The sequence below is a fragment of the Malaclemys terrapin genome, chromosome 1, assembly GCF_027887155.1.
Source record: "Malaclemys terrapin pileata isolate rMalTer1 chromosome 1, rMalTer1.hap1, whole genome shotgun sequence".
In the NCBI taxonomy this organism is placed as follows: Eukaryota; Metazoa; Chordata; order Testudines; family Emydidae; genus Malaclemys; species Malaclemys terrapin.
Window position 1 is genome coordinate 135,835,452 of NC_071505.1, and position 11,075 is coordinate 135,846,526.

The 11,075-nt window shown below is 51.7% G+C and overlaps 1 protein-coding gene across 1 annotated transcript in view; it reads left to right on the forward strand.

Annotated features, from left to right (window-relative positions):
* LOC128843381 (alpha-2-macroglobulin-like protein 1) overlaps positions 1–8,626 on the forward strand; it is a 50,736-nt gene extending 42,110 nt beyond the window's left edge. The window contains exons 30-37 of the mRNA XM_054040188.1: positions 1,535–1,740; positions 2,162–2,377; positions 4,116–4,240; positions 5,342–5,432; positions 6,268–6,336; positions 6,571–6,673; positions 7,333–7,374; positions 8,046–8,626. Of these exons, the coding sequence (XP_053896163.1) occupies positions 1,535–1,740; positions 2,162–2,377; positions 4,116–4,240; positions 5,342–5,432; positions 6,268–6,336; positions 6,571–6,673; positions 7,333–7,374; positions 8,046–8,071 (878 nt within the window). The 3' untranslated portion in view covers positions 8,072–8,626. The remainder of the gene's footprint in view (positions 1–1,534; positions 1,741–2,161; positions 2,378–4,115; positions 4,241–5,341; positions 5,433–6,267; positions 6,337–6,570; positions 6,674–7,332; positions 7,375–8,045) is intronic.
* The last annotated feature ends 2,449 nt before the right edge of the window (positions 8,627–11,075 follow it).

Below are 11,075 nucleotides of genomic sequence, written 5' to 3' on the forward strand. Positions count from 1 at the left end.
TCCGTCAAATTCTCAGTGAAGCCCATGGGAGGTTTGCCTGAATGAAAACGTCAGGATTAGAAGGTGGCGATTAGAAGGTAGAGAGGGCCCTCAACTTCTGTCAGCTTTAATGGTGGCCAGGGTACTCTGCACATTGCAGAGTCAGCTCTTTAGGATTCTGTCCTCTCCATGTGAACAAAGGCCACATGGAAATCACGTTGGGGATGTGTTGCTATATGGACCTACAGGCTGATTAAAATCTCTGGTGGGTTCTGTTAGTTTAAAATCAAATTCCATATCTTGTCCGAGGTGCGACTATGGTTACTGACCCCAAAGACCCTCCAGTTAACGATGTCCAGATATGGGTGTTACCAGATTCCATATATTCTTACCTTACCACATGAAGTTCTTGAAGCGTTCCTTAGAAGTGAGGGGAGAGCTGGTAAGAGGGACTTAGGCTACTGGGCTTTCCTATAAAACAGCCAGCCTGAGCTCTGGGACCCCACAAGGTGAGAGGGTCCCAGAGCCTGGGCTCCAGCCAAAGCCCAAACATTTACATCACAGTTTTACAGCCCCACACTCCGAGCCCTGTGAGCCCGAGTCAGCTGACCCAGGCAAGCCACATGTGTTTAATTGTGGTGCAGACGTACTCTGAGACCACAATGTGGCCCAGAGAGCTACCAGCTTCTGCCCTTTCTAGCTCTGTTTTCTAGCCTGTCGTAGAGAAGTCTGCACAGCCTTCACCTAAACGAGTCACTGTAAAAGCTTTTTTCTTGTTTTGTCTCTCTTCCTTAAAGTGCATGGCCTGCTCTGAATAATGACTCTACTGTTCGCATTGTAGGTTCCCATGTCTGTCTCTCAGTGATTAAGTATTAAATGGGTTCCATTTCAAAGTTTTTGTTTTGATCTGCCAGCCCTGCAAACACCCTCATGGCTCTGAGAGTCAAGCTGGGCCCTTTCCTTCCCCCACATCATCATCTGCTACGAAGATCCAGTGAGACAAACTCTGCCCTCGCTGATGCCAGGGCAGCTCCCTTGTCTTCTGTGGGTTTGCTCTCGTGTCCCTGATGGGACCTTACTGAATAATTCCATGGATGCACAAGTAGGACTGGAATTCTGCTCTCTCCTTCTGAGCCGTGCTGGCTCTGCAGGGCAGACGGGGATGAAAAACATGTTGTTGTTACCACTGAAATCATGGAGCAAAGCTCCTGAGTGAGAAGGGGCCATTTTCACATAGTTACTGTTCAGAGGAGAACTGCACTTTAAATACAAACAACCCTCTGTTCAAAGGCCACTATCATCTGGATTTGGGGGCCACAGCAGCTACCTGCGTGTCCCTAGAAATGAAGGGATCGGTGCTCTCAAGGGAGAAGTGAAACCAGGCCCAGCAGTGTGCAATGTAATAAAAAGAGGTTCAGGAGGCGCTACAGTCACTGCAATAGGAAGTGCCCCAGACAGGTGTGAAGTAGATTCTCAGCCCCCAGGGGGCTCCAGAACATAGTGAACTGCTGTTCTGTCAGACTATGTTCTCCTCCACTGTTTTCCTTCCCCTCAGGAGGGCACCTGCCCCAGGCAAATGATGAGGACTCCTCTGAAGCAGTGATGGAAGATTCTTCGTCATCAATTGAGACAATGGCCTACATCCTCCTAACTCACATTTCCAAACCAGAGGTGTCAGCTGCAGAAATCTCAGCTACCTCCCAGATTGTGCGCTGGCTCACCCATCAACGGAACCCCTATGGGGGCTTTGCCTCCACTCAGGTACCACCCAGCTCCCTCATGGAGGGAGAAAGAGACCCTGCATGCTTGGGGAATCAGGGGCCATGAGCCTAACCTGGCAATGAAACCCTAAAGGGAGGGATACAAGTAACCTACAGTGCTTGAAGGATCGGAGTGTCAGTCCCCATGCTGGTGACCTGTGGTGAGGATCATGCTGTAATGAGGGCTGGGGGTGGGAATCTGGTAGCTTGTGGCCTGGATGATGTAAATCTTGTTTGTTTGGGAGCTCAGAGTTGGAATCTTGGCACTGGTGCTGAGAGGGGTGCGGCTATCACCACATTGCAGGGTGGAGTGTGCGTGCTGGTGTGGGTGCCCCACAGCGCACAGAGCCCGTCCCTCCAAAGTGTTGACTCTTGATTGCAAAGAAGTGACACAGACAAGGTGCCTGTCTCTCTTTCCCCAGGACACAGTGGTTGCCCTTCAGGCCTTGGCCAGATATGCAGCCCTGACATACCACGAGGCACAAGGGGTAAAGGTGACGGTGCAAGCCAAGGAGGGCTCCCAGCAGGAGTTCCATGTGGATAAGAAGAACCAGCTGGTGCTGCAGCAGGCATCTCTCCCTCAAGTCCCAGGGGAGTACGTGGTGCAGGCAGTTGGGAATGGCTGTGCGTATGTGCAGGTGAGTGACAGCCCATTGGAGTCAATAGGAGTTTTGCCACTGACTCCCAGGGGAGCAGGATTTGGCCCAACTCTATGTATCTGTCGGTCTGGGTCTGCCTTTGACCCTGTCTATACTAAAGGTGGATCCTTAGGGGGCTTTGGCATGCTCACTAGAGGTAGTTACAGTGAATATTGCTTGAGTGCCTCCACGCAACAGCATTTCCCTGCAGGAGCATGTGTCAGCCCTGCTGGCCCATCCACAACTACTGTGCTGTGTTCTGGGAGAATATGAGCAGTTCTTTGTTCCTAGATTCTATGCAGCTATGATTAACCTCCTGCAGAACACAGGCCATATAATTTCACCCGTGGTTCCTGCATCAAGTCCCAGTATCCTTGTAACAGCTGATGGGGTGGGGACTGTGGCTACCTTTCCCATGATGCATGTCCCTTGGGGATGTCATCCCATACAGAGATGGGGAATGGAGGAGAGCTGTCTAACCCTGATACACTGAGAGACAAGGTGGGTGAGATAATATCTTTAGTTGTGTAGCACCCCCACAACACATCTTTTAAGACCCCTGGGTCCTACATATGGCTATCACAACACGTGGTGTACCAGTGCACTAAATGCCCCAATAACAACTATGTGGGTGAAACCAGACAATCACTACCTTCTCGAATGAACTCACAAGGAAAATGATAAAAGACAAAACACCCTAACACCCGTGGGAGAACACTTTTCACAAAGCGATCACTCCTTGTCTGCAAAGGAAACCTGCACAACATTTCTGCAATGAGCCTGGGAGCTTAACCTCATAACTTTGTAGATGCTAAAAAACAAACATGGAATCAAAATACTAGATTTATGCCTTATTACAACAATCTATAACCCCTAATCCTCACCCCCGCCCCCAGTTTTTTTTCCCTTTCCCGCCTATGACTGGAGAGGTGTTAACTGGCCGCTTCACCTTGAATGATCCCTTGAAATATGTGTTAACTACTTATTCTAAACTATCTGTTCCACCTTGTATTTAGCGGACACCCTGAGGGATTATCTACACTTAAAACACTACAGCTGCGTGTCAGTGAAGACGCTACCTATGCGGACAGGAAAGGTTCTCCTGTCAGCATAAGTACTCCTTCTCCCTGAGATGCAGTACCTATGTCAACAGGAGAATTCTTCCATCAGTGTAGCACTGTCTACACCAGGGCTTAGATCAGTTTACCTGCATCGCTCAGGGGTGTGGATTTTTTCACACCCCAGAGCAACCTAATGATACCGACCTAATTTCCTAGTGTAAAACAGGCCTGAGTACATTTCCCAGACCTGAAGAAGAGCTCTATGTACCTCGAAATCTTGTCTCTCACCAACAGAAATTGGTCCAATAAAAGATTTTACCTCACCCACCTTGTCTCTAATATCCTGGGACCAACATGGCTGCAACAATGCCTGATACACTAACACAGTTAGTCCTGCCTCTCACCTTAGAACCCAGCTACCATCTGACAGCTGTGCAAAGCCAGGCTCACGAGCAGCTTCACCACAGTTATCCCTGGTGTAACCATTGAAGTCAGAGGCCTTATGCCAGGGATGTATTTGGCTCCATAGGTTAACCATGTTGTATATGGACACAAACCCTTGTGTGGGGTCAGCCAGGTACCATCTGGTGACAAACTGGTGAGAAGCCTGTGGTGTAAATGGGTCTGTTTTCGTAGCGAGCCCCCAGGGCACTACATAGACGAATTCTTCCCCCCAGACGACGCTGCGCTATAACGTCCCGCCCCCAGACAGCAAAGCAACCTTTGTCCTGGATGTGAAGACGGCACCTGAGGAGTGCAACCATGCTGCCAGGAAACGCTTTGACCTCCATGTGCAAGTCAGGTATGGGATCCCTGCCCGCGCTGCTTCCTGAGGGTCTCTCCCCTGGCTCCCTTTCCTGCAACAGGGCTGGGGCAACATAGGCAACCCCATGAAAAGATGCCCAATGGAGCTCTATGGCCAGGGCCGGCTCCAGGGTTTTGGCCACCCCAAGCAGCCAACAAAAAAAAAAATAAAGCCGCGATCGTGATCTGCGGCGGCAATTCGGCAGGAGGTCCTTCGCTCCGAGCGGGAGTGAGGGACCGTCTGCCGAATTGCCGCCGAATAGCTGGACCTGCCGCCCCTCTCCGAAGAGGCCGCCCCAAGCACCTGCTTGCCAAGCTGGTGCCTGGAGCTGGCCCTGTCTATGGCAGTGGGGACTGAGATGCACTGTCTGACCTTCTCCTCTTCCCGCGCTTCTTCCGTATCTTGCCAGCCCTTATAATATGTCCAGAACTGGGGGGAAGGGAAGGAGGAGGGAACTAGGGGACAGCAGCTGCAGATTTTCTTTTACTCAGGAGAAGGGGGCAACTTGCCTCATGCTCAGGCAATATGGGCTGGAGCAGCCCAGAGTCTATAGGCAGGACACGGCTGTTCAGGACAGTCCTCATGCAACCCCTCTGCTCTGTGTGAGAACCACGAGAGCGTTGTGGAAGAGAGGGAACACATGGAGGGAGGAGGGAGTCCAGTTCTGCCCGTGATCGATCTTCGGGATGGGGAGTATCCTGGTCCATACTTTCCATGCTCCTGAGACCACTGGCTGCTCTGACCTCAAACAGCTTCAACCGTTCTCCCTCCTGAGGCCAGATGGCAAGAGGCGAGGGGCTGGGGACCAGGCCTGTCACCAGCTATGGAGCCTAAGATCTCTTATCACTTCTTGCTCAGTGACCCCATCCCTGGGAAATGGAGATTGGGATGGGAGAGAGTGAAACATGGACAAACCCTCTCCCACGCTGACCAGGCAGGGTAGAGAGTACGAGGGAGGGGTTTTTCGCTCTCTCTTCCATTGGCTGGAGGGGACTCAGCTTTTCTGCAACTGGGTGATAGGGGGTGTTCATCACCCACTCCAAGGACTGCTACACTGACCATCCCTCTCATTGCACCTTCTCTCCCATCTTCCTTCAGCTACGTCGGAGATCGGGAGCGCAGCAACATGGCCCTGATAGAGGTGATGATGCTCTCAGGGTTCGTCCCCGTGAAGAAGTCCTTGAAGAAGGTGAGCTGTCCCCACCCCAACTGTCCTTCCCTGATCATACGGGGACCCTATGTTCCATGCATGACTCAGTAAGAAACCACCAGCTCTTCAGGACAGTTTATGGAGAGATTTCCACCCATGGTACATACTGTGTATTGAGACTCCACTAAACGCAGAGATTGGCCATATTCTCAGTTACATCACGAGGCAACATTGAGTCCAAAGGAGTTGCACCACAACACGTCCCAATATATCTCAAAAAGTCAGCATTGCCATGCGGTCTGTCATGATGTCTAGGGATATATCCTAAGGCAACACTGAGTCCAAGGAAGTCACTGTGGGACATGTCACACTATACCAGAAGGAAATCAGGAAGCTCTGTTGTGTGTTCCTGCTGAAGAGATCGAGCTGGCCTGCATTTGTTTATGGGGGTATATTCTAAACCTGACAGAGGCCCCCACCTTGTATCCTATGTTCTCCCTGCAAACCCAGTACTGTCGTAATCAGGAAGGCCACATTCTGCCTCATGGATGGGGGAAGGGGCAGCAAGTTTTCCAGCACTCTCGTGTGCGGGAAAATTTGCTGCCCCCTCCCCCATACATGAGGCAGAATTCGTTTATCTAATGGAGCAAAGGGATTTGTGAAATACAGTGATTGGAGGCGGGGGGCTCTAGAGTGTGACACCCTCCATAGGCCGGGGCCATGAGACTCATTGGGCCTGGCTGTGATGTCACTCACCGCAGTTTTACACGTCTGTAACACCATGGACCCCTCATTCACACTGGCATGTATGAGTTCACAGTAAAGCCCAATGAGCTGATGCTAAACTGCGCTCATCTCTCCTGCTCCCTGGCAGCTGGAGAAGATGCCCCTGATGAAGAAGACGGAGGTCGAGCCCAGCAAACTCACCATCTACCTGGAGGAGGTGAGTGCAGTGTAGAGCTCTATCAGTTCAACACGGAGTGGGAGGGTGCACATGAGACAACCAGGGTGCACAGGGTGGTGGGTACAGCTAGGGCTAAGGGCAAGCAGGAGAGAGTGAATGGGAGACCTGACACTGTGGAGACAGGGGAATTACTGGGGGGGTGGGGAAGATACAGTTGGGATTGGGGTGAGCACAATCATAATCTTCTTCATTCCCTTCACTGTCCTTCCTTAGCTGGACAAGTCTCCAATCAGCTTCAACTTCTCAGTGAAACAAGAGATCGAAGTGCAGAACCTGAAGCCAGCGACAGTGACGGTCTATGATTATTACCAGCCAGGTAGGATCTCACTGTCAGAGAAATAAGTCACCAACTTCTCCTCTGCCCACACACACAGCTCTGCCCCTTCCTCTCTGTCCTGCCTTGCCGCCCCACTATTATTCCAGTCCTGGGGCTCCCACATACAACCTCCCAGACTTGACTTGCATAATGCCTTGATCATGTCTTGTTCCTCTCTTGAGCAGAGGCAGGCTGTCACCATGTTGGTTTTGTGATGTGGGGAAAACCAAACTCGATGCAATAGTGGCCTGCTCTGGCTCTTAACTCAGGTCTCGGTAGAAATGGGGCTTCTTTGTTAATCTACTCTGTCACCTCCAGCTCCTCAGGTCTCCTGGCAATATTAGGCTCTTGTTTAATGAGATAGGAATGGGACTTTACCCCAGCTATACATTTAAAGGGGCCTTTAACGCTACAAACCCTGACCAATCTGGAGGCAGAATGTAAGTTTATGCCTCTCATGAGTATTGTAGTAACCCCAGTGGCCATTGGTTACTCTCCTTTCCCAAGGGATGTTGGGAAGATGCTTCTCCTGCCATCTAGGCACTGAAGAGAATGTGGCAGGGAACTGAAGTCACTAGAGATTGCTGTCCTAAAGGGGGAGCAAGCTCGGGGTCTTGTGCAGTTCTGCATTTCACAGCAAATTCTCCTCCCTCGTACAGGTGACAATGCGATTACAGAATACAACGCCCCCTGCAGCTCAGGTAGGTGTGGCATGGATACACCCTCGTAGGGGCAGCCTATTGAGTGGTTAGAGCAGGGGCCCGGAAGTAGAACAAATGTGTACTATTCCTTGCTCTGCCACTGACCTGTTGTGTGACACTGAACACATCACTGCACCTCCTGCTGCTTGGTTTCCCCATGTGATGTGTATCCTAGTGGTGCAAAGCTCCACATCTCATTCCTGCACAACCCTAGCCATTCAGTCCTCTCTGATGTAGGACTGAATTTCAACCAGTGATGGAGAGGTTATGGGATCTGTATCCAAGCCCCTGAGACCTAGTTAATGGGCTGGATCTGAACCTGCCACCTAGAGATGAAAGACTCTGTCCCCCATTTCCAATCCACTTTAACGATGCAGTCCCACACCATCCCAATTTAGCCCAGGACTGGAACTGACCACATGGATATTAGTGAAGAAAGAGTATCTCATTCCCTGAGTCCTTTAAATTCATCCAGCATCGTGGATGTTCTTATTCTTTTAAAAACAACGAGGAATCCGGTGGCATGCATCTGAAGAAGTGGAATTTTTTACCCACGAAAGCTTATGCCCAAATAAATCTGTTAGTCTTTAAGGTGCCACCGGACTCCTCGTTGTTTTTGTGGCTACAGACTAACACGGCTACCCCCTGATACTTATTCTTTTCTTCTGCAGATGTCAAGAAGGAGGATTCCCAGTAAAGCCCTCTGGCTCTGAGCCCTGAATTCCTCAATCTGGGCATCACTGCTGGTAGGGGAAGAACTTCCCAGCTTTGGCCTCTTTTCTACGAGGCTCATTTCTGTTCCCCTTCGCTTTCTCTCCTTCTTTTGATCGGCACCCATCTTCTCAAGGGGAAACCTGGCTTGAGGCACAATAGTGTGGAACTGGGCTGTAACCCAGGAGAGCCAAATTAATGGGTCAGGACATGCAAAGAGGAGAGCAAAGCCACTGGGGGTCGCATCCAGGTGGGATCCATCTGCTGGAAGCAAGGAGGTAAGAAAGAAGGAGGAAGAGCTGGAGAAAACGGTCCCCTCCAGATGCGCTGGGAGCTCTATGATCTCTTCCTTGCCTTGGTTTCTTCCTTTGCGTGGGATTTCTTTAGGAATCAAGGAAAGGCCTGACCTGCCAAGTTCAGATTTGGATCCTGATTCCCCCAGAGCAGCAGGGAGTTTGCTTCCACGGTTTTGGTTCAAGCCCTACTGTATTAAAAGCAAAATGAATAAACTGTACTATGGAGGCCTGTGTGCTGTGCGCCTGTGGAACCCATGTCTCCTGGTCCTTGTCTCAGTATCTCTTCTCTTCCTAGAGCAGATCGAAAATCTTTACATCCACGAAGTTCTGGTTTTTGTTTTAAAACATAGCACCGGTAAAAGCTGCCAGACTGACAGCCTGGGGCACTAATGGCTTTTCTTTGACCCCAGACCAGGCAGAGCAAGGACAGTAGCAAGGGCCAGCTTTCTACACATGCACACCCTGGGTCACCAGCGTGTGTCACTCTGTCCTGAGGGAACTCCTCTGGGTTGACAGGCAGTTCAGTAGCCACGGTCTATCCATCACTGCTGGGATGAGACAGTAAATAAGAGGCTAATATCCTGATGGTGGTTCTGGGGAGCACCTGTCCCATAGGTACTGGACTGAGACAGGCCATTAAAAGCCAGAAAACTGAAATCATGGGCAGAGCTGCGTAGGGAGCCCAGGGCTGGAATAGCAGGGGGGCTGCAGGGCAGGACTGAGGGGCATTGGCAGAGCTGTGTGGGGAGCCCAGCACTGGAATAGAAGGGGGTTGCACATCAGGACTGAGGGGCATTGGCAGAGCTGTGTGGGGAGCCCAGCACTGGAATAGAAGGGGGTTGCACATCAGGATTGAGGGGCATTGGCGGTCAGCTCTAGCCAAGCGTCCAGGGACCACCCAGAATGGTCACATCAGCAAGAGCCTCTGCTCGGCCGTCACCCAACAGCAAGGAGATTCTGTTCCAGCACCATCTTATCGCAATAGCCTTTTCCTGCCTGTGGCACCATGTCAGAAAGGGAAATGCAGCCACATCTAATAATCGTTGGTTGCTATTGTCATGCAGCACGTTTAGCTATCGGTCTGTCTCTCTCTTCTCTCCTGCTTGGGCCCCATTGCCCTTAGCTCCTATGCAATAGTGCTCCTCCCCTCCCCCCCCCCACTTGCATCACTCCAATCCTGGAGGGAGATGTCTCCTGCTCCTCCTGTAGGTGCTGCCGCCCTCAGTCACAACATCCTGGGATCTGCAGCAGGGGCTGCTGCTCCACCACTGCAGCGCTCCTAGCATAGCAGCCAACGCCTGGAATTTCATGGCCAGTGACACAATTCTGGCCACAGCTGGAGCCAGTCTGGGAATGACTCCAAGTTCCAGCTCTCATGCATTTCAAATCCTGCCCAGGGGAAATCCCTCTGATTGGTTGCCTTCCCCACTGGCCCGCCTCCTGGGGAATAGCAGCCAACCAGGGCTGCTGCAGGTGTCAGACAATGCTGTCCTCCCTCCCATCAGGGGCCAGAGCTGTTTTTGGGTAGGGGAGTGGGAGAGAGAGCAGCTAACACCACCCTCACAGAAGCGGGGGCGGGGGGGGGGGGCAGAAAGAGCAGCTCAGGATGACCCTGCTCCCCCTTCTTGTGAACAATGGGTCAACTTGCTCCCTGCTCCTCCCCTCTGCATCCCTGCTGCACCCAACCTGGGAAGGGTCGGGGGGAAGACCTGTGTTACTGCAGGAGGAACAGAGGTGCACTGAGGGGCAATGGGTAGAGGTGGGGCTGGGCCATCTGTGGCACTAATTGCTGGGACCTGGGTGGGGGGGTTGGCCAATGTGGGACTGGGACTGGAAGGCAGAACTGATGTGGGGACTAGGGGTGCAAAATACAATATAACTTTTAAAAATCTCATGAATTTCGAGCCAATGCCATGAGTTTTGATTGGACTCCTGATTGCTGAACCTTGGGAGTTGGCGAGACCACAGCCACTGGAGATGGGCTGGGCCCAGAGGGTTTTATCCTGCCCCTTTGTGCCCTGCCCCTGGTGGTGAAAGCAGGTTTGTTTATTCCAATTTTGAACAATTCAAACAGGGTGGCTTCCCCCAGCTTCCATGGGGCTGGGCCCTGTGTCCACAGTAGGGTGACCAGACAGCAAATGTGAAAAATTGGGACGGGGTGGAGGGTAATAGGAGCCTATATAAGGAAAAGACCCAAAAATCAGGACTGTCCCTATAAAATCGGGACATCTGGTCACCCTAGTCCACAGAAAGCAGGGGTTGTGGAAATGTTTGCAGAGTTCACCTTTCACTAAGGGGCTGCGTAAATCTCTCTAGGTTCCTGTGAAGGGATCTGCTTCCCACAGGTGCCACCTAGTGGTCAGGCAAGGGAGTGGTGGGTGCTCTTTGGTCTTGGCACTCTGTGTTGATAGCCATCCCTGCCCTGCAGTGGGCGTTCCCCTTCTGTGACTTGGTCCTCCAGCTGGGACACAAGTTGTTTCCACCCTTCCGGGTTATCTAAAGAGTCCAACAAAGGCTGTCCAGCCAGGAGCTTCAGGCCTCAACCAGCCAAAGACCCAGAGTTGGACTCTCTGGGATATGGGGGCTCCCTAGTGCTGGGTCTCTGGTACCAGGGATAGGCTTTTCACCTCCAGCCCTGGTGAGTAGGGGCACCCAGCCCCACCCACTCCACCAGGTTCCAATCCAGGGCCCAAA